The 24,030-nt window shown below is 46.3% G+C and overlaps 1 protein-coding gene across 4 annotated transcripts in view; it reads right to left on the bottom strand.

The window, feature by feature from the left end:
* Window positions 1-501: 501 nt before the first annotated feature.
* adamtsl2 (ADAMTS-like 2) overlaps window positions 502-24,030 on the bottom strand; it is a 58,841-nt gene continuing 35,312 nt past the window's right edge. For 3 of the 4 annotated variants that reach the window (XM_061730333.1, XM_061730331.1, XM_061730332.1), the window contains exons 12-19: window positions 17,261-17,367; window positions 15,103-15,229; window positions 13,450-13,663; window positions 12,410-12,565; window positions 5,881-6,051; window positions 4,908-5,084; window positions 3,437-3,581; window positions 502-1,918 (exon numbers count right to left, since the gene is read on the bottom strand). In XM_061730333.1, coding sequence (XP_061586317.1) covers window positions 1,791-1,918; window positions 3,437-3,581; window positions 4,908-5,084; window positions 5,881-6,051; window positions 12,410-12,565; window positions 13,450-13,663; window positions 15,103-15,229; window positions 17,261-17,367 — 1,225 coding nt within the window. In that variant the 3' untranslated portion in view covers window positions 502-1,790. The remainder of the gene's footprint in view (window positions 1,919-3,436; window positions 3,582-4,907; window positions 5,085-5,880; window positions 6,052-12,409; window positions 12,566-13,449; window positions 13,664-15,102; window positions 15,230-17,260; window positions 17,368-24,030) is intronic. The other variant, XM_061730334.1, reaches the window with a different exon arrangement.

Here is a 24,030-nt window from a genome sequence, read left to right on the forward strand (position 1 = left end):
TACATGCACGAAAATCGGTACACACCTGTATCATGTCACAATTTAAAGAAAAGTCTCTTGGCGCCATGGCCCAAAACCAACAGGAAGTCGGCCATTTTGAATTAATCGTGTCATTTTGGCGCAATTTATGCTATTCCTGCGACAGTTAATACGGCCTGAACCGTAACGTGCACCCAGGTGTGTTATACATCAAAATGTGCGTCTCCATCCTGCGACAACACGCATTACTTTTCTCAGTCAAAAGTTTTACCGTGGCGACGATAGATGCCAAAAAGCGCCCCCCCCCTTCATCTGATTGGTCCATATTTGATAGTTCCTACTTTCTGCTATAACTTTTGAATGGTTTGACATAAAGAGTCATGGGTGGTGTCATCGGACGAAAAATGCAGCAATGTACACAAATGGGCAGCAGCCCCCGTGGCACTCCCGAGTGCCGTGGCACTGCAAGGAAACTTTCTAGTTATTGTAATCTGTATGTATAAGAACGACAAAGACACAACGTAACTTTGAACTGTTCTGTATTTGAAATCCAGTTCGGTACCTGGGGCCGTTCACTTTATTATCAACAGTACACAGTTTTGCACGTAGAGGTATCAGTTATATATATATATATATATATATAAAAACACAGTACACAACAGTTTAATAACATGAGACATACACGTAAATACATCTGAACTTCAAGTGTCAGGAATGTTTTTCCGGCTGCGTCACAACAGAACCAGAACTGGCATCGGCATCGACCCGACGGGTAACCGTCAGCTAGTTAGCATCAGGAACGCTAAATAAACATGTGCTACGACTAATAAATACGCTCCGTCATCCCCGCAGGGCGGGAAAAGATGATCGTTAACGTCCTGATGTCACACTACAACTAAAACACAAATAATAAAAGCTTTAAAATGTTCTACACATGCAGGATAATGAGCTTTAACAGACTCTTTCACTCCGATGACGAAACGCGACAGGAGCCGTCGCCGTCTAGCTAGCAGCATAAATAATCAATAACCGCTGATACAATCGGGTTTATAGTTCTAACAACAAAAAGAATAATTATAATGTGGGAGATTATAACTCCCATAAGCCACTGGAGAAGTTATTAAAACCCAGATCAGCTAACAGTTAGCTTCCTCACACCGTCACAGTCGCTGTGGTACAACTAGCAAGTAACTAGCAACTAGCAAGAGGCTCCTAATAGCGTAAGCTCCTCATGGTGATGGTTCCTGATAGCGTTAGCTCTTAATAGCGTTAGCTCCTCATGGTGTTGATTTCTCACGGTGATGGTTCCAAAAACCAATCACCGTGCAATAACAATAATAACAGTAATTATAATAACACTATCATATGCTGTAACATGCTCCAACAATCATATCTACCTCATTCTGCTGCACCTTTCACTTTTTTAATTGTATATATGTTAATAAGTGCCACATTTGTTTATTTACTGTCTGCTATTTTTAAATCTGGGTACAGTGAGCGAAATAACCGGAGTCAAATTCCTTGTCGGGCAAAGTTCAAACTGATTCTGATTCTGATAGCGTTAGCTCCTCATAGCGTTAGCTCCTCATGGTGATGTTCCTAATAGCGTTAGCTCCTCATAGCGTTAGCTCTCCATGGTGAAGGTTCCTGGTTCTGTTTGCTCCTCATGGGGATGGTTCCTAATAGCGTTAGCTCCTCATAGCGTTAGCTCCTCATGGTGATGCCCTCATGCTGCTGGCTACTGACGTTGGCGGTTGCTGACGTCGGCGGTAACTCATGCTGGAGGCCGAGAGAGGAGGCTAGCATCGTGACTACGAGGCCGGCGGCCGCACCGCGCGGCAGGAGTGGCAGCAGGCCTTGCTGTAGTACCAGTGGCTGCACAGATTCACCTTCAGCGCTAGCAGGCAGTTGGTGGACGGACGGTCCTGGCAGCTCTCGTCTGGAAACGAAAGGAACCGGAGTTAGAGACAACATTTAAACCTAAAACCACAAGCACATCCTGAGAAATACAAGGGTTTCACAAAGTTTCGACTTAATTTTATAAATAAAAGCCGTGGTATACGCTCATTATACCACAGTTAACAACCAATCAGATTGCAGGATTTCACCTTTCCGTTTTCTAGGTATTTTTATGTCTCAGAGAGAGCAGGGAGTGAGGGATTATGGGTAGTTGATGTGGCTCTTTGCAGTAACACAGGAACCAATTAGCTTAGCCTCTGACTGGTTGGCTAACCCTGAGTTAGAGGTTCTTAAAGAGGGACGTTGTTGAGCCGCATTTCGTAATTTTGTAATAAAAGTCCAAAATGTAATAACTTTTTCATTTCATTTTGTAATAAAGCTGCATTTTGTAATAAATTTTGCCACATTATGTAATAATTTATTGCATTTTGAGAAGATCATTATAAAATGCACTTGCAACTTTTTTATTTTCTAGGAAATGTAATAACATGGTGCATTATGTAATAATACCTATTATTATTGTTTGTTTAACAATGAATTTATACAAAAGTGACTCTTGCTGTTTTTTATGCAATTTCCCTCAGAGCTATGTAGCCAATATATCTATGTATAAAACTCCAAATATAACTTTAGTTGCCTATTTGAAGTTTGGAATTATATCGGCCAATAGCAAACAAATAAACTATGTTTTAGAATTGTTATTACATAATGCACCATGTTATTACATTTTCTAGAGAATAAAAAAGTTGCAAGTGCTTTTTTAAAATAATTTTCTCAAAATGTAACAATTTATTACATAATGCGGAAAAATGTATTACAAAATGCGTTGGGGTAGTTTATTACAAAATACACCGTTATTACAAAATGCGGCTCAACAAGTAGAAAAAAAGTCGAAATGTTGAGAAAAAAGTCACCTGGGGGCTCGTGGGGGGGCGGGGCTCACCTGTGGGCTCGTGGGGGGGGTGGGGTATTTGAAATGACTAATCTAACCTCAGTGTTTCATTGTCCTCCAATCAGCTCCTTGAGTCGAGCCTTTACTAGCCCACACTTGATGGTAGCCTGGTTATTTGTGCTACATAAAATTGGCGAGCCAGCCAGGAGCTGTGTGAAGGTTAATGGACATTGTTACTGATATACTGTTAAGGGATTACAAACATGTAAATTGTGATGCAAGAGTCCATCAAAGTCCCAGATGCAGTGGTGATATCTGGGTTGACTTGCATTGAAACTGACGGAGAATTAGAGGAACATCTAGCCTCTTTTGGGTCGACACACCGTACATTCACTATTGACATCTGTGAATACCGTCACCATGCTAATGTTGAGTTTAGTCACGGTACTGCCATGCAGGCCCTTGCACCTTTACTTCCATTGACCTATAAAAGTCTGACTAAGCCAGAAGTCATTTACCATGTAGTCTCCTTGGACAGCATGGGGGGGGCCTCACCTGGGGGGGCGGGGCTCACCTGTGGGCTCGGTATGGGGGGCGGGGCCTCACCTGGGGGCTCCGTGGGGCAGGGCTGCAGGGTGCAGGTCTGCTTAGCCACCGGTTTGGTTAGCGGGTCGCAGCCTCGGACCAGCTCCTTGCCCTGGTAGCATTTCACGTCCCGCATCCTCACGCCGACGCCACACGTCTTCGTACACTGAAAACACGGAAACTCGTTAAACCGGACCTTGTTGCAGGTGTTGCAGGTGTCAATGTTATCCAACAGAGAGAGTTGTAGCATCTCTTTTGTCATCTTCCGTTCTTCAACAGCTCCAATGGAGCCACTCACAAGGCCATTCACAACCTTGTCCCTCCAGACCCGTCTGATTAGCCGGTTAAAACTAAAATCACTGTGCAGGTGTGTTTTAGAGAGGAGGACATAGTTATGGGTCGTTGTTGTCGCTCTTTTCTCTTCTTCTAAACCGACACCATGGATTATATCTGAGACTGTAATGAACGATCCATCAAAGGTTCTTGAGCTGCTGCTGAAGCTCATTTGCCGTTCTCAGCTTGTTACTAAGCGACCAACATTATTGACACAGGAAGTGAAGAAGCGGGGAGACGGTTTAACCAATCAGAATGCAGAACACGATGCACAATGCAAATCAATGAAGCAGCAAGACGTAAGGTGAACCGCGTGATAGCCAGGGATTACTGTATATTAAAATCCTCACACGGGGCACCAATTATGTCGTGCAACAAAGGGAGTGCTGGTTGAGTTATTAATAATTGTCTTACCTGCAAGGACTGTGGACACAAGAGAAACGTCCACAGTCCTAACGTTTTGTAAGGACTACACCTCATCTCTGATTAGCGTGGCTAGCATTAGCCGAGATACCATCCTAGCAGCTGCACTCGTAAAAGCCCACTGGTTACCAAGAACCAGTGAACGCATCCTTCGTTCACCCGCATTAAATTACCTGAAAACGTTCCAATGAGCTTCGACCAGCGGAACGGGGACCAACGAGACATTTCAACCTTTTTCTCAACATTTCGACTTTTTTCTCGAAATTGTACTTCAACATTAATCTCGACATTTCAAGTTTTTTCCTGACATTTCAACTTTTTTGTAGCGGCGTTGCGTAGCGGCATAGCGTAGCGGCATTGCGTAGCCGCATTGCATAGCGGCGCTGATTAGCGGCATTGCGTAGTGTAGAGGCGTTGCGTAGAGGCGTTGCGTAGCGGTGTAGCGTAGCGGTGTAGCGTAGCGGTGTAGCGTAGAGGTATTGCGTAGCGGCGTAGCGTAGAGGCGTAGCGTAGAGGCGTAGCGTAGCGGCGATGCGTAGCGGCGATGCGTAGCGGCGATGCGTAGCGGCCATGCGTAGCGGCCATGCGTAGCGGCCATGCGTAGCGGCCATGCGTAGCGGCCATGCGTAGCGGCCATGCGTAGCGGCCATGCGATGCGTAGCGGCGATGCGATGCGTAGCGGCGATGCGTAGCGGCGATGCGATGCGTAGCGGCGATTCGTAACGGTGTTCCTCACCTCCGACCAGGGCGTCGTGTACCACTTGAAGCACGGCCTCTCAAAGCAGGTGTTTTCGTCTTCCGGCTTCTCGCTGCCTCCACACGCGTCTTCCTCAAAGAACTGGAACTTTCCGGCGCTGATGCCGACGCACTGGACGATCCTCCGCTTGACTCCGCGGCCGCACGTCGTGTTGCACTGCGGATAAAACTCAAGTTAGCGCTCAGCGTCACATTTCTTCTGTTCGTCTTCTGTTCCGCAACAAAACATAACGCAGTTCCAGTTTACAGTGACCAGTGTTCTCATGAACGAGTTAAGAGTTCAGTTCACATAGTTTAAGAATGAACAGTTCACGTTCATAACTGTGTAATATGACAAAACTGGACCAAAACATTCTCAATAGAAGGTTCTCAATCGATGGTCGGGTCCCAAAAGAGAGTCTGAATCACATCGGTAGAGCTGGGTGTCGTCTATCTACTAGGCTGTAAATCTCCAACAATGTAGTCCGTTATCTACGGAAGAGAATCAGGGCCGTGAGGAGAAAAATATTTGAGAGGGAAGTCGAGGAATGTCGGAATGTCGAGAAAAAAGTCAAAATGTCGCGAAAAAAGTCGAAATGTCGCGAAAAAAGTCAACATATCAAGATTAATGTTGAAGTACAAGTTCGTAGTACAAAAGTAGTAGTGGTTTTGTATTTCGTCGTACTCGTTCACGCCCGTCACTGCTAGTGAAACCTCACCTTCTCCCAGTCCTGGCTCAGCCAGTGAAACCAGTATAAACCAGTATAAACTGACCTTCTCCCAGTCCTGGCTCAGCCAGTGAAACCAGTATAAACCAGTATAAACTGACCTTCTCCCAGTCCTGGCTCAGCCAGTGATACCAGTATAAACCAGTATAAACTGACCTTCTCCCAGTCCTGGCTCAGCCAGTGAAACCAGTATAAACTGACCTTCTCCCAGTCCTGGCTCAGCCAGTGAAACCAGTATAAACTGACCTTCTCCCAGTCCTGGCTCAGCCAGTGCGGGCTGCAGTCCTTCTCCCCACAGGGGTGCACGGCCAGCGGTTTATCCTCCAGCGAGCACTGGTTCTCCGGAACCACCCGGCCCTCCGGGGCCTTGCAGTAAACGTGACGGATCATCTTCCCCTGGCCGCACGAGCCCGAGCACTGAAACGAGAAAACACAAAACCAAATATCACTGCAACAAGAAAACCAAATATCACTGCAACAAGAAAACACAATATCACTGCAACAAGAAGACCAAATATCACTGCAACAAGAAGACCAAATATCACTGCAACAAGAAAACCAAATATCACTGCAACAAGAAAACCAAATATCACTGCAACAAGAAAACACAATATCACTGCAACAAGAAAACCAAATATCACTGAAACAAGAAAACACAATATCACTGGCCGCGTGAGCCCGAGCAGAAAACAGAAAACAAACGATGTAGCACTGCAACCGACCAAAAAACAAACGATGTGTCGCTTTAACCAATGTAATAGGAAATTTTAGTATAACATACATTTTGTTGCTTTAAGACTAAAGCACAAATCCTGTTTTCAAGTGAACATTTGTTAGGTTAATCAACCTTATTTGAATTAGGTTTGTGCTTATGAAAGTACCAGAATCAGAATTTAGGCCTATTAAGGTCAGCTTATTAAGCTGACTGCTGGTTGTCACATTCTTATCACTTGTTAACAGATGAGGGCAGCCCTTCCTGTTATCTGTTAAGGGTTTGGGCTATCCTGGGACAACTGTCCCATTGTATTTTAAAGGTTAGCTAAGGGTTAGTTGGACCATCTGATGACACAGGACCCCATGATGACTTCCGGTTTGTAAATGGCACAGTGTCTTTAGACGCATTTGTTCAAGATCTCAGATTTCTCGTTTGTCCAGAAGGGGCCCCATTTGACCCCTTTTGACCTTTTGTGTTTTTTAAAGCTTAAGTTTCACATGTGTGGCTTCTTAAACCTAGATGTGTGACTATCTGTTTTCGTCCATGTCCATTATCTATACACTGACAGTCTGTTTACCAAATATGGTCATTCCTGTCATCCTTGCTGAATAAAAGCGCCAGGCTGCAGAGAGAATGTTGGGAGAAGACCTGACGAGTTCTCAGATGAGGGCCACGTTGCCTTGCACTACTCAGACTTCTCCCCAAAGCTTCTGCAGAAGCGCCTTAAAGATCATCCCACAGACTCTCTGTGTTTTCTTCCTAAGTTATGTTGATTTAGCAACCTAACACATTGCTATGCTGCCCGAGGTCAAGCTCTCTGACACAGTGCCTGTGGAATTTCCCACTATCAGGCGGTGGAGCCGGTTGAGTGTCAGGGCCATATTTTGTCATTGTTTTAAGCTTGCTGGAATTATAAGACAGGGCGTCTCTAAACATCTTCAGCTCACTCAGGACTGACTGCTGGACTGATCAGCTGCACTGTGTGACTCCATTCATGAATGCTTTCTTTATTAAAACTCCAGAAAGACAGCTGATTGTGTCCTGACATTCTTTTTGAACACTTTATTGAACGAACAACAATTTTTGCCACCACAATTTGGCGACCACGAAGGGACTCCATCTGTGAGCAGATTTTCTTTTCTCCTCTGGATCGAGGTGATTAAAGTGCATGAAAGAACCTCGTACTCCCCCATCAAGTGAAGGTGGAGAAGAGGGCCTGACGTCCGGAGGACTGAGAGAGTCCCCTCACCGGTTGGGGTCTGGCGAACTCGGTGGCTACAGAAACACCTCGCTGTTCTTTCAGGTGAGATTTGAAGAAAGAAACGGCAGAAAATTGCGCAAAAGTCTCCTCACTACCTACTGAATCAACAGTAGAGTCGGCAGACGTGCTGGACACTCGGTTTCCCTACGGGCGGAGGCTTGTGTTAGGGAGTGGTAGACTTACTACAAGTTGCTCTAGTGGAACTTGGGGCTTTAGGTTCCAGGAATCTAAAGTAAACCAGACCGTGTCTGAGGGCTTTTAGGGCCTATGAATACTAAGAAGTTTGTGTTTTGTCTGTTAATGTCTGGCATAACAATTTTGACTGTTTGGAGAACAAAAAAAATAATTTTGAAAAAAAGAATTAAAGTTGGAATCCGGTTAAAGTTAAAGGGTAAATTAAAGTTAAGATTTAGCAGTGCTACTCTTCTATTTTCTGTTTTAAAGATAATCTAAATTGCAGTCATTCTAACATTAAATCTAAAATTATTGTGCTTAAAGATTCTAAGAAATCTCTAAGAAAACCTTGAGTACTGTTTTCCTTTTGTGAAAATTAAACTTGCAAACGTCTGAGAGAATCAACAATGGGAGCAAGATTAGGCAAACCTTCTGATAGTAATCCTTCCCAGGGACCAGATTTGGAAGCTCCAAATGTGAGATACATGATAGTTAACTATGGAAAAGAATCCATATCTCAGTTGGATCTGTGGGTCAGACAACTTAAATTTCCAAAAACAGAAACCAGAAAACAAACAAAATGTCACTGCAACCAACCAGAATCAGACACGTGTGACGAGAGAGCAACTTTGGAAACAAGGGCACAAAAACATTTCAAAAGTATTTTTAAAAGGTAAACACTCACAGGTCCCCACTCGGAGACACTAAACCTGTCCAGGTAAAACTCACCGGCCCCCACTCGGAGACACTAAACCAGGTAAAACTCACCGGCCCCCACTCGGAGACACTAAACCAGGTAAAACTCACCGGCCCCCACTCGGAGACACTAAACCAGGTAAAACTCACGGGCCCCACTCAGAGACACTAAACCTGTCCAGGTAAAACTCACCGGCCCCCACTCGGAGACACTAAACCAGGTAAAACTCACCGGCCCCCACTCGGAGACACTAAACCAGTAAAACTCACCGGCCCCCACTCAGAGACACTAAACCTGTCCAGGTAAAACTCACCGGCCCCCACTCGGAGACACTAAACCAGGTAAAACTTACCGGCCCCCACTCGGAGACACTAAACCAGGTAAAACTCACCGGCCCCCACTCGGAGACACTAAACCTGTCCAGGTAAAACTCACCGGCCCCCACTCAGAGACACTAAACCTGTCCAGGTAAAACTCACCGGCCCCCACTCGGAGACACTAAACCAGTAAAACTCACCGGCCCCCACTCAGAGACACTAAACCAGGTAAAACTCACCGGCCCCCACTCAGAGACACTAAACCTGTCCAGGTAAAACTCACCGGCCCCCACTCGGAGACACTAAACCAGGTAAAACTCACCGGCCCCCACTCGGAGACACTAAACCTGTCCAGGTAAAACTCACCGGCCCCCACTCAGAGACACTAAACCAGGTAAAACTCACCGGCCCCCACTCAGAGACACTAAACCAGGTAAAACTCACCGGCCCCCACTCGGAGACACTAAACCAGTAAAACTCACCGGCCCCCACTCGGAGACACTAAACCAGGTAAAACTCACCGGCCCCCACTCGGAGACACTAAACCAGGTAAAACTCACCGGCCCCCACTCAGAGACACTAAACCAGGTAAAACTCACCGGCCCCCACTCAGAGACACTAAACCTGTCCAGGTAAAACTCACCGGCCCCCACTCAGAGACACTAAACCTGTCCAGGTAAAACTCACCGGCCCCCACTCAGAGACACTAAACCTGTCCAGGTAAAACTCACCGGCCCCCACTCGGAGACACTAAACCAGGTAAAACTCACCGGCCCCCACTCGGAGACACTAAACCTGTCCAGGTAAAACTCACCGGCCCCCACTCGGAGACACTAAACCAGTAAAACTCACCAGCCCCCACTCGGAGACACTAAACCAGTAAAACTCACCAGCCCCCACTCAGAGACACTAAACCAGGTAAAACTCACCGGCCCCCACTCGGAGACACTAAACCAGGTAAAACTCACCGGCCCCCACTCAGAGACACTAAACCAGGTCAAACTCACCGGCCCCCACTCAGAGACACTAAACCTGTCCAGGTAAAACTCACCGGCCCCCACTCGGAGACACTAAACCAGTAAAACTCACCGGCCCCCACTCGGAGACACTAAACCAGTAAAACTCACCGGCCCCCACTCGGAGACACTAAACCAGGTAAAACTCACCGGCCCCCACTCGGAGACACTAAACCAGGTAAAACTCACCGGCCCCCACTCGGAGACACTAAACCAGGTAAAACTCACCGGCCCCCACTCGGAGACACTAAACCAGGTAAAACTCACCGGCCCCCACTCGGAGACACTAAACCTGTCCAGGTAAAACTCACCGGCCCCCACTCGGAGACACTAAACCAGTAAAACTCACCAGCCCCCACTCGGAGACACTAAACCAGGTAAAACTCACCGGCCCCCACTCGGAGACACTAAACCAGGTAAAACTCACCGGCCCCCACTCAGAGACACTAAACCAGGTCAAACTCACCGGCCCCCACTCAGAGACACTAAACCTGTCCAGGTAAAACTCACCGGCCCCCACTCAGAGACACTAAACCAGGTAAAACTCACCGGCCCCCACTCGGAGACACTAAACCTGTCCAGGTAAAACTCACCGGCCCCCACTCGGAGACACTAAACCAGGTAAAACTCACCAGCCCCCACTCGGAGACACTAAACCAGGTAAAACTCACCGGCCCCCACTCGGAGACACTAAACCAGGTAAAACTCACCAGCCCCCACTCGGAGACACTAAACCAGGTAAAACTCACCGGCCCCCACTCAGAGACACTAAACCAGTAAAACTCACCGGCCCCCACTCGGAGACACTAAACCAGGTAAAACTCACCAGCCCCCACTCGGAGACACTAAACCAGGTAAAACTCACCGGCCCCCACTCAGAGACACTAAACCAGTAAAACTCACCGGCCCCCACTCGGAGACACTAAACCAGGTAAAACTCACCGGCCCCCACTCAGAGACACTAAACCAGGTCAAACTCACCGGCCCCCACTCAGAGACACTAAACCTGTCCAGGTAAAACTCACCGGCCCCCACTCGGAGACACTAAACCAGTAAAACTCACCAGCCCCCACTCGGAGACACTAAACCAGGTAAAACTCACCGGCCCCCACTCAGAGACACTAAACCAGGTAAAACTCACCGGCCCCCACTCGGAGACACTAAACCTGTCCAGGTAAAACTCACCGGCCCCCACTCAGAGACACTAAACCAGGTAAAACTCACCGGCCCCCACTCGGAGACACTAAACCTGTCCAGGTAAAACTCACCGGCCCCCACTCGGAGACACTAAACCAGGTAAAACTCACCGGCCCCCACTCGGAGACACTAAACCAGGTAAAACTCACCGGCCCCCACTCGGAGACACTAAACCAGGTAAAACTCACCGGCCCCCACTCGGAGACACTAAACCAGGTAAAACTCACCGGCCCCCACTCGGAGACACTAAACCAGGTAAAACTCACGGGCCCCACTCAGAGACACTAAACCTGTCCAGGTAAAACTCACCGGCCCCCACTCGGAGACACTAAACCAGGTAAAACTCACCGGTCCCCACTCAGAGACACTAAACCAGGTAAAACTCACCGGCCCCCACTCAGAGACACTAAACCAGGTAAAACTCACCGGCCCCCACTCGGAGACACTAAACCTGATAAAACTCACCGGCCCCCACTCGGAGACACTAAACCAGGTAAAACTCACCGGCCCCCACTCGGAGACACTAAACCAGGTAAAACTCACCGGCCCCCACTCAGAGACACTAAACCAGATAAAACTCACCGGCCCCCACTCAGAGACACTAAACCTGTCCAGGTAAAACTCACCGGCCCCCACTCGGAGACACTAAACCAGGTAAAACTCACCGGCCCCCACTCAGAGACACTAAACCAGTAAAACTCACCAGCCCCCACTCGGAGACACTAAACCAGTAAAACTCACCGGCCCCCACTCAGAGACACTAAACCTGTCCAGATAAAACTCACCGGCCCCCACTCGGAGACACTAAACCTGTCCAGATAAAACTCACCGGCCCCCACTCGGAGACACTAAACCTGTCCAGGTAAAACTCACCGGCCCCCACTCGGAGACACTAAACCAGGTAAAACTCACCGGCCCCCACTCGGAGACACTAAACCAGGTAAAACTCACCGGCCCCCACTCGGAGACACTAAACCAGGTAAAACTCACCAGCCCCCACTCGGAGACACTAAACCAGTAAAACTCACCGGCCCCCACTCAGAGACACTAAACCTGTCCAGGTAAAACTCACCGGCCCCCACTCAGAGACACTAAACCTGTCCAGGTAAAACTCACCGGCCCCCACTCAGAGACACTAAACCAGGTAAAACTCACCAGCCCCCACTCGGAGACACTAAACCAGGTAAAACTCACCGGCCCCCACTCAGAGACACTAAACCAGGTAAAACTCACCGGCCCCCACTCGGAGACACTAAACCAGGTCAAACTCACCGGCCCCCACTCGGAGACACTAAACCAGTAAAACTCACCGGCCCCCACTCGGAGACACTAAACCTGTCCAGGTAAAACTCACCGGCCCCCACTCGGAGACACTAAACCTGTCCAGGTAAAACTCACCGGCCCCCACTCCGACACCGTCCAGTGCCGCTCGCAGGGCGGCCCCGTGCAGTTCTTCACGTTGGGCGGTTTGGTCGTCGGTTCGCACAGTCGGGCGTCGTCGGAGCAGCGGACGTCACGCGTCACCTGAGCCTTCCGGCCGCATTTAGCCGGACACTGAAACAGAGAAAGGAAACATCTACACTGAAACATTACACTGGAAACATTTACACTGGAAACATTTACACTGGAAACATTTACACTGGATAACAGAGAGGAAACATTTACACTGGAAACATTTACACAGGAAACATTTACACAGGAAACATTTACACTGGATAACAGAGAGGAAACATTCACCTTCATTAGCAACAGAGATGCTACACATTATCCACCACAGTGGATTTGAAAACAGTGATATGAACAGAGTCTCTAACGGTTAAGATACGTAGAAGTGTGAGATTAAGCTCAACAGCTTTCGGTACTTCTGTTAGAGTATCGGACTCCAGCTTTCTTTGTTGTGGTTCATCATGGTTTAATTCACCGCAGGAATCGGCACAGATTACTTTTGTAATCTTGTACTTGACCGTTTTGACCGTATAGAAACGTAATTCTCGTCAGTTGTGTGAAATAAGAGCTGGAAACAGACATTGTGGTCTCATCTTGTTCTTTATTTGTGGAACTTTAGCAGATATGAGATTAAAATGCGATTAATTACATTAATTAATTATAAATCCTGTAATTAATTAGATTTTTTTTAATAGCCTGAGAGCACAAAAAAAAACCTTTAATATCTTTTTTGGTGAAAAAAAAGAAATCAGATTAATTTTTTTAATTTAAGAGCTGTGGGTGGGGTCGTACCTATAATTAATTATAAATCCTGTAATTAATGAGGTCATACCTCCGTCCACTCGGCCATCTCCCACTGCGGTTAATTAATTATAATTAATTACCCCGGCCCACTCGGCCACCTCCCACTGCGGTTAATTAATTGTAATTAATTAATTACCTCGGCCCACTCGGCCACCTCCCACTGCGGTTAATTAGTTATAATTAATTACCTCGGCCCACTCGGCCACCTCCCACTGCGGCCCGCAGGCCGGGCTCTTGCAGGGCCGTCTCTCCGGCGGCCGCTCCAGCTCGGCGAGGCTGCAGAGGTCGGAGTAGACGGAGCTGTCCAGTCCCGGCGACAACATCTTCCAGCAGCGCACCTGCCGGAACTGGAACCCCTCGCCGCAGGTGCGGGAGCACTCGCTCCAGCTGCTAGCTTCCCACCTGAAACAACACGTTTACACGTTAGCACTCGCTCCAGCTGCTAGCTTCCCAGCTGGAACAACACGTTAACACCAGCCCCCGGGTCTCCCACTCAGAAGGCGCGCCGATTTTTTCGAGTGGCCAGCCGCGGTACTGCAACCAAAAATCCCATGCGGCCCAGAAAGCTTTTTTCCCATAGACCGCAATAGTAAAAGAGAAGCCTCTAAAACTGTTCACAGGACACCTCCAGCTGTAATCACCGGCTATTACTAATCTTTGTATTCTATATTTTTAAGTCATGGACTTTATATCTGTCAAAAATGTTTTATAACGGCCAGAAAAGTCAAAGAAAAGTCTCTTTCTGGGCGTGACGTCACGGCTGACGTCACAGCCGTGTCCGTGCATTCCACGTATGTTTATATTAATATATATTATGTAATTATATTATATTAATACATTCATAATATATGTAATACTATACATGTAATAATATACATTAATTAAGATATTATATTAATACATATTATATTAATACTCGCGTCATTGCCCCGGGGCATGATGGGAGGCCCCAGAGCATCATGGGAGGTGACTCAACTGCGCATGCTCTATGGGCCGCTGTATGCGGAAGTAAACCCGGAAGTCAGAGATTTTTTCGGCTTATGCGCTGGCTGAGCAGAATGCATTGAAATGAATGGGCGGCCATTTTTGACGTCCCATCCAGTTTTATATAATACATCCATGGTTAACACGTTAGCACTCGCTCCAGCTGCTAGCTTCCCACCTGGAACAACACATTAACACGATAGCACTCGCTCCAGCTGCTAGCTTCCCACCTGGAAAACAATTACACATTAACCTAGCTCCAGCTGCTAGCTTCCCATCTAAAACAACACGTTAACACATTAGCACTCGCTCCAGCTGCTAGCTTCCCACCTGGAAAACAATTACACGTTAACCTAGCTCCAGCTGCTAGCTTCCCATCTAAAACAACACGTTAACACATTAGCACTCGCTCCAGCTGCTAGCTTCCCACCTGGAAAACAATTACACGTTAGCCTAGCTCCAGCTGCTAGCTTCCCATCTAAAAACATGTTTCCCCTTGAATCTCCCACCTAAAACACCACAGTTACACTTGAACTCGAAGATGTATTTCGACATTAATCTCGACATTTCGACTTTTTTCTCGACATTTCAAATTTTTTCTCTAAATCTTGTAATTGTCCTTCAGCATGGGCTGTATTCTGGTTCAAGCCCCCAGATTGTAACCCAGGTGACCCGCCCTGGTTCCCCTGAGCAAGGCTTTAACCCTAACCGCTCCCCGGGTCCAAACGGCAGCTAACTGCTCGCTAGGCTAATCAGAGATGGTTTAAAAGCAGAGAAAACAAATCTACCTTCAATAAAGTCTCAATAAAGTCACAAAAAAAAACCCCAAACAGGTGGGTTTTTCCCGGGAATCGTACCTGGGCTGACATTCCCGGCCGATGCAGAAGTCGTGGACCGGTTCTGGTCGGGTCAGAGCGTCGCAGTACATGTCGTGAACTTCGACGCCGTCGTAGCGAACGCACGTGACGAAGGATTTGGACACACCTGGAATCGTAGAGAAGCAAAAAAGACGAGCAAACTCACCGTCAGGAGCTGGAGAGAATCAGTTTTAGTAAATCACACGTAACGTGATGTGGAGGCAAATTCATCCACACTTTCATCCACACTTTCATCCACACTTTCATCTTCTTCTTCCGGCTCTCAGTGAAGGCGGACGCTTTTTCTGCTCTCTCCTTCATTATCTGCCCTGCTACTGCTTTTGTCCTGTCTCGTCTTCAGAGTCTCTCCTTTTCACTCCTCCCAAACTGTACAATCATGAAATTGATTAACTGGTCTCTCAGCACAATTGACCAAATTTTTGCAACGAGAAGTCAGGGGGTAAGGGAGCCCTCCTGCCCCAATGGGACATTTTCTGCTGGTTACACGATGGACGCGTACAAGAACTGGTGGCCGATGTGCCTCAAAATTTTATCTGTCGAGGATATTGAGGACGCCTTCACAATTGGATTTATGATAGCAGGATTTCTCCTAATTGGAGTGGGGATCTTCCTGGCCTATCGACAATCACGTAAGTCTGCGGGGGCCGTTCTGGCCCTCTCTGAGCTGCCTGAAGCTGCTGAAGGATTGAGCACGGCGCTCCGCACTCAGACTGTAACGTTGGGAGAGCAGGGCCGCAGAACAGAATCGTAGGCTAGCAGGGGTCTTTGAGCTCTTTAACAAGATGGAGAAAACCTTGGAGAAGCTGGGCACTCGGCTTGGCGGGGACTGATCACAAATTCGTCTGATCAGAGTTTATTGAGGAACCAGAAGACTGGAAAGCAGACGGAAAATTACTGAGCTGCCTGCAAATTGTTGATTAGATTTGGCCTTGATGGAGCGGCTTGGCAGGCCTCTTCATCACAATCTCCCTGGAGGAATGTAAACATGACGCTCTGCACCCAACTCAACCCTCCCCTTCTCTCATAAACACCTGCGGATCTACCTCCCAGAACTGTACCACTGCCCGATAACATCAACGACGCTTGGCTCTCTGGGCGAAAGGTCCTCGGACTTATCGCGTCACAGACTCTCACATACACACTGACACACCCCCCTCTCCCCATATCCAATCGCCTTCCTGCCCCCCCCCCTCTTATCAGCCCCCCTGACAAGGTCGTTTTGAGTTCGAGGGCCACGTGTTCGCGGCTATCACTTGGATGAACTGTGCGGAGACCCCCCCCCCCGACTTGCCCACCCCCCATCACCCACATGCAAGTCCTGTGACGTCTCTGCTTCGTGTGCTGCGAGGTGTTTTTTTGCAACTTGATACTGTGTATTGTATGATATTCAATGTGAAGATATATTTTTTTCTCCCCCCCCTCCCCCCATCCCAGTGTTACCCTTTGGAAAACAGGCGCACAATACCATCGTGTCGCCGCCGGTGTATCTGAAGTGAAAAACAGTTTTCTAAACTGACCTAATAAACCTGATTCTGATTCTGATCCACACTTTCATCCTTTCATCCACACTTTCATCCTTTCATCCACACTTTCATCCACACTTTCATCCACACTTTCATCCACACTTTCATCCACACTTTCATCCACACTAGGGACAGATCCAACAGTTATCTCTCCCAGATATTAAATATGTTAAATCAATTACCGACGCAGAGACACAAGCTCGTACCTACAGAGCAGGTCATGCTATGCTAGGCTAGGCTAGTTTTTACCTATAGAGAAGGTCATGCTAGGCTAGTTTTTACCTATAGAACAGGTCATGCTAGGCTAGTTTTTACCTATATAACAGGTCATGCTAGGCTAGGCTAGGCTAGTTTTTACCTATAGAGCAGGTCATGCTAGGCTAATTTATGCTAGCTCGTACCTATAGAGCAGGTCATGCTATGCTAGGCTAGCTCGTACCTATAGGGCAAGTCATGCTAGGCTAGTTTTTACCTATAGAGCAAGTCATGCTAGGCTAGTTTTTACCTATAGAGCAAGTCATGCTAGGCTAGTTTTTACCTACAGAGCAGGTCATGCTAGGCTAGTTTTTACCTATAGAGCAGGTCATGCTAGGCTAGGCTAGGCTAGCTCGTACCTATAGAGCAGGTCATGCTACACGGCTCCTGCGACGACAGTTTCCAGCGATACATGTCGGCCGGACTCATCTTCCTCTGGTTGAACTTCTGGTTTCTGTCGGACGCGCTAACGACAGAGGAAACACGTTAGAATCAGAGGAAACACGTTAAAATCAGAGGAAACATGTCAAAATCAGAGGAAACACGTTAAAATCAGAGGAAACACGTTAAAATCAGAGGAAACACGTTAAAATCAAAGGAAACATGTTAAAATCAGAGAAAAAAACACGTTAAAATCTGAGAAAAAAACACGTTAAAATCAGAGGAAACACGTAAGAATCAGAGGAAACACGTTAAAATCAGAGGAAACACGTTAAAATCAGAGGAAACAGGTCAAAATCAGAGGAAACACGTTAGAATCAGAGGAAACATGTTAAAATCAGAGGAAACACGTTAAAATCAGAGGAAACAGGTCAAAATCAGAGGAAACACGTCAAAATCAGAGGAAACATGTTAAAATCAGAGGAAACACGTTAAAATCAGAGGAAACACGTCAAAATCAGAGGAAACATGTTAAAATCAGAGGAAACACGTTAGAATCAGAGGAAACATGTCAAAATCAGAGGAAACACGTCAAAATCAGAGGAAACACGTTAAAATCAGAGGAAACATGTTAAAATCAGAGGAAACACGTTAGAATCAGAGGAAACACGTCAAAATCAGAGGAAACACGTCAAAATCAGAGGAAACACGTTAAAATCAGAGGAAACATGTTAGAATCAGAGGAAACAGGTCAAAATCAGAGGAAACAGGTCAAAATCAGAGGAAACACGTTAACATCAGAGGAAACACGTTAGAATCAGAGGAAACACGTCAAAATCAGAGGAAACACGTTAACATCAGAGGAAACACGTTAGAATCAGAGGAAACACGTCAAAATCAGAGGAAACACGTTAAAATCAGAGGAAACACGTTAAAATCAGAGGAAACACGTTAACATCAGAGGAAACACGTTAAAATCAGAGGAAACACGTTAGAATCAGAGGAAACAGGTCAAAATCAGAGGAAACAGGTCAAAATCAGAGGAAACACGTTAACATCAGAGGAAACACGTTAGAATCAGAGGAAACACGTCAAAATCAGAGGAAACACGTTAAAATCAGAGGAAACACGTTAAAATCAGAGGAAACACGTTAGAATCAGAGGAAACAGGTCAAAATCAGAGGAAACAGGTCAAAATCAGAGGAAACACGTTAACATCAGAGGAAACACGTTAAAATCAGAGGAGACACGTTAAAATCTTCCGGCTCTCAGTGAAGGCGGACGCTTTTTCTGCTCCTCTCCCTTATCAACCTTCCCTGCCTAATTTTGTCTGTCTTGACTCAGAGCCTCTCATTTTCACTCCTCCGAAAACTCTACAATCATGGAATTGATTAACTGGTCTCTCAGCACAATTGACCAAATTTTTGCAACGAGAACTCAGGGGGTAAGGGAGCCCTCCTGCCCCGACGGGACATTTTTTGCTGGTTACACAGTGGATTCCTACAAAAACTGGAAGCCGTTGTGCCTCAAGATCTTGAGGACGTCGAGGACGTTGAAGACGCCTTCATAATTGAATTTATGATAGCAGGATTTCTTCTAATTGGAGTGGGGATTTTCCTGGCCTATCGACAATCGCGCAAGTCGGCGACAGCCATTCTGGCTCTTTCAGAGCTGCCCGACGTTGCTGAAGGAATGAGCACCGGGATCCGCACTCCTATCCTAGTGTTACCCTTTGGAAAACAGGCGCACAATACCATCGTGCCACTGCCGGTGTATCCGAAGTCAAAAACAAGATCTAAGCTGACCTAATAAACTTGATTCTGATTCTGATTCTGAAACGCGTTAAAATCAGAGGAAACACGTCAAAATCAGAGGAAACACGTTAAAATCGACAGAAATCGACCGTCCATGTCGATGTCTCCGGCTGCTGGAATCCAGGCATCAGACACACATTTTATAAAAATGTGATGAAGAAAAGTTCTTAGGACATTTACAGACGTACAAATGTAAGTCATCCCTCATTTGAACCAGTCTGTCGTCCCATCACCAAAGAAGACGCTCAACAGCCCAGGGGCCTCATTTATAAAAGAGTGTGTAGGATTCAAACTAAAAGTGCACGTAAACCCAAAAGCCGAAAATGGTGGGCGCAAAAAAAATCCAGATTTATAAAACCATGTGCACACACACTTGCACGCAATGTTCACTTTTTAAATCACAGTCCAGCTGGAAGGTTGAAGGTGAATTCTCCTCATATCCCGCCCTCTACACGCCCACTTCATACCATAAATGGTCAATGCAGAGTACTTGATGACTGTATTTGCATATGAATGATCCTGCTGAGCATGAGCAGCGGCTTCCTGCAGTCTGTTTCTGCTGTGTCAGGATGAATGAGACATGTGTCCAGCCGGTAAAATACTACCGTACAATCCCTGTTTCTTTTATCTCAGTTTGTTTTCTTTCAAAGGCTTTTTCATGCAAATAGACGATTTAACAGCAGGAAGTCAGAATGTGCTTCCTCATAGATCTATGTGTACGACGCTTCGGCGGAAGAAAAAAAAAAGTCAAATCATGCTTCCACATAGATAGATAGATAGATAGATAGATAGATAGATAGATAGATAGATAGATAGATAGATAGATAGATAGATAGATAGATAGATAGATAGATAGATAGATAGATAGATAGATAGATAGATAGATAGATAGATAGATAGATAGATAGATAGATAGATAGATAGATAGATAGATAGAACTTTATTCATCCCCGAAGGGAAATTCAACTGTCCAGCAGCTCATCAAAACATAAAAAAACAACCACACTTCCACTCAGACAATAAAAGCACATTAATATTAAAATAAACATGAAATATAAGGTTTAAAAATAGCATATAAAGTATAGTCCAGTCGTGGCAGAGGTGAGTGTGTGAGTGTGTGTGACTGAGTTCAGGAGGAGTTAAACAGTCTTATGGCTGTGGGGACGAAGGATCTCCTGAACCGCTCCGTTCTGCAGCGCAGTGAGAGGAGCGACCGCTGCCGCTGCAGCTCCTACCTGCAAATGCAGGTAGGAGGATTTGACAGATGAAAATACCCTGTCAGACCACACTTCCACATAGACCACACTTCCACATAGACCACACTTCCACATAGACCACACTTCCACATAGACATCAACATTTATCTATGTGGAAGCGTGATCTGACGGGTTTTTTTCTTCTGCCGACGCGTCGTACACATAGATCTATGTGAAGCACATTCTGACTTCCTGCTGTTAAATCGTCCCTGGGTGGGGTTGGCGAAAGGATCTTTCTGTGTGGAGTTTGTATGTTCTCCCCGTGTTCCCTTGGGTAGCTAATGGGAGCTAATGGGAGCTACCCTCACAAAAACATGCACACAGTCCTGGGCTCTACTGCCCCCTCTGGCCAACCGGGGAACAGATGGGGTGGGGAGGATCCGGCCGGAATAACGTGATCCTTCCACGCGCTACGTCCGGCCGGAGAAACCCCACCCTGTCTGGTGAAAAGATGCTGCTGCTCAGGTTAAGGAGGAGACCTGAGCTCAGTGCAGGGCCCTCCCGGGGTTGGTAGAGGATGGCAATGCACAGGACTGTCAGTAGGTAGGAGCACGGGGTGGTAAAAATGGGGGAAAAAAAACCGGGATAAAAATATATTTAAAAAAAAAAAGGAGGGTTTCCAACCAGAGCAGCTTAACTCCCTGGTATAATTCAGATATCCGCATGTTGAAACTAAACGTGTGTAAAATGGAAAGGAAGTGTTTTTTTTGTAAGTCTGTAGATACCAATAGTGAATGGAAAGATATTCTAATAGTTTATAAATAAGCCAGAACAGCTTATTATTCATCGTTGATAGAGGATAACAAAAGTAACCCAGGTTTTTTGTTCAGCGCTGTAGCCAGGCTGACATTCCTGCAGCTCTCAGTAGTGAGGACTTTATGAGCTTCTTTAGCAGTAAAATCATCAGAATAAATAAAACAAATGCCATTGATTGTTCCCTATTTATCTTCCTGTGTGGAATTGTGGGTATCCACCTTTAAAACCATCTTAAATTCAATAATAAAACTTCAAAAATGAACCACACGTATAATCAATAAGGCTGATTACTATTCGCTCACACAGAGACACTTTTTCTAAATTCTCATGTTATTAAATCTTATGATTAGTTTTATTATAAAATCATGCAAATTATGTTCAGAGCAAAACCAAAATGCTCCCTGACTCAACACAGAGGTTCTTTTCAATTCAGGAGACTCCGTGTAATCTTAGAGGCGTCTGCAATTTTACTGAACAAAAAGTGTCTTCATTACTGGAGTTAAACTCTGGACATGTACATTTAAAAAAATGTCATTCTCTTTTGGTTTTTAAGAAAATGGTTTGTAAAGCTATTTTTGAAGCTTATAAATGCGATTGACTATCTGTTAATGTTTCTTTGCTTTTCTGTTCTTTCTTTGCTCTGGAGGTCGGTAGCCAAAAAAAGAAAGTTGATAATACAGGATAGGCTTTTATAAGTCTTTTCAGTCATTGTGATTATTGGGTTTGTGTGAAATGTCAATGCTGTGCACGATGTTTTTTTGGTGTTGTGTTGTTTTTGCGTTGTCATGAGTGAATAAACTTCATTCATTCATTCAATTAGAGACGAAATCCGCCAGAACCTCCCGGTAGCGGCTGTTTCTTTCACTTTAGTGGCTTCCCCTAGACTCCGACTGGACTCTGACAGACAGACAGACAGACAGGTGGAGCTGCAGGATTTACACTCATCATATTTGTGTTTCACGCTCGGCAGCCAGCAGCTATAAAACTGTCAGACTATAAAACTGTCAGACGACACACCTTTCTTTCCTCGGAGACGCGAGCAGACGAAGGGAGACCAGCGGAGAAACTCCAGCCACCCTGACACACAAATTATTCAAGGTATTTGCAGCAAAGGTGGGGAATGTTCAGACGTTGGCTGCTCTGGGAGAAGTTTAGCTCTTGTTTCCCGCGGCGTTCAAACAAACATCTGGCCGAGAAGAACGACTGCTGTGACGACAAGAATGTGAACACGATCTTTATGTCGTCTGCCGGTTTCGCCGGCCGTGAATCAGTCATCGCTCCGCGGCGGGCTTTTTATTTATTTAACAAAAAGGTAGCCGCAAAGAAACAAAAATGTGGGGAATCCTGAATAACTGTCATGACTGTGGTGAAAGAATGATGGTGTTTGAAGCGAGACGGCTGGACGGACAAGGATCCAGTCGCCTCGTTTCCTCCCAGACTCTGGATGAATGGATGAAGGAAACGTGTTATGAAGTGTTTTCCAAAGGTTCACACTCGTCCTGAGCTCTTGAGGAGATGTCTGTAAATCCCCCCTGGAACAGCGGGATCTACCGCACGGGTGGCCAACCCGCGGCTCGCGAGCATGCAGCTCTTTGCTCGGTGTCAGGCGGCTCTTTGCTCGGTGTCAGGCGGCTCTTTGCTCGGTGTCGTGCGGCTCTTTGCTCGGTGTCGGGCGGCTCTTTGCCCGGTGTCGGTCGGCTCTTCGCCCGGTCACGTGCGGCTCTTCGCTCGGTGTCGTGCGGCTCTTCGCTCGGTGTCGTGCGGCTCTTTGCTCGGTCTCGGGCGGCTCTTCGCTCGGTGTCGTGCGGCTCTTCGCTCGGTGTCGGGCGGCTGTTCGCTCGGTGTCGTGCGGCTCTTCGCTCGGTCTCGGGCGGCTCTTCGCTCGGTGTCGTGCGGCTCTTGCGACTTTATTTGATGGTGCAGTGAAAGACAGACACGTAGGAAGTGGAGGCAAAATATGCCGCGACTGGAATCGAACCCGCGTCGCTGTTCAGGGGAAGGTTTATAAGTCGCTGCTCAACCCGTGTTTGTAATGGAAAATGGCAGGGAAAAAATGCAAGACCAAACAAAAATATGAAGATGAACACGACGTTTTTAACAGAGTGAATGGGAGAGTTTAATATATATAATATAAATTAAATATTAATATTTAAGCAATACATCCCGCCAGGCCGCTCATTATATCACAGCTGAGGATCATTATATCAGCTGAGGATCATTATATCAGCTCAGCGGCGTCTCCGGCCCGACGCCAAGGGTTGCTTTTGTAAAACGGTTACCAATAATGTAAATATGAAAGAGGAATACACAATCTATTTATGTAGTTTTTAATTAATCATAAATACATATTATCCAGTAAAAATATCCCCACTGTGTAAAACAATAGTCCATCTCTCCAGATGTAGCTCCGCATGTCGGAGACAGGAACTCCTCCATCCATCCATCCATCATTAGCTCCTCCCCGCTAACGTTAGCTCCTCCCCGCTAACGTTAGCTCCTCCCCAGAGATCAACGTTTACCCTCAACATGCCTCATTAATTGTTAATGAAAATAAAAAAATAAACTTTAACACCAGCTACTTTCTGCTACCTGCTGTAACCGTCAACAAATCTGTACCAGTTGGTTGTTGTCATGGAAACATTGTTGCTTCCCTGACGTGGAATGATCTGCTGTGATGAGACTTTAGAATAGAATTCAATTCAATTTTATTTATATAGCGTCTAATACAACAAATGCCTCTAGACGCTTTCCAGAGATCCAGAACATGAACATGAACATAAACATAAACATAAACCCCCGAGCAATTATTATATAAACAATGGCAGGTAAAAACTCCCTTAGTGGGAGAAAAACCTTAAGCCAAACAGTGGCAAGGAAAAACTCCCCTTTAGGAGGGAAGAAACCTTGAGCAGGACCAGGCTC

The sequence above is a fragment of the Cololabis saira genome, chromosome 9, assembly GCF_033807715.1.
Source record: "Cololabis saira isolate AMF1-May2022 chromosome 9, fColSai1.1, whole genome shotgun sequence".
In the NCBI taxonomy this organism is placed as follows: Eukaryota; Metazoa; Chordata; class Actinopteri; order Beloniformes; family Belonidae; genus Cololabis; species Cololabis saira.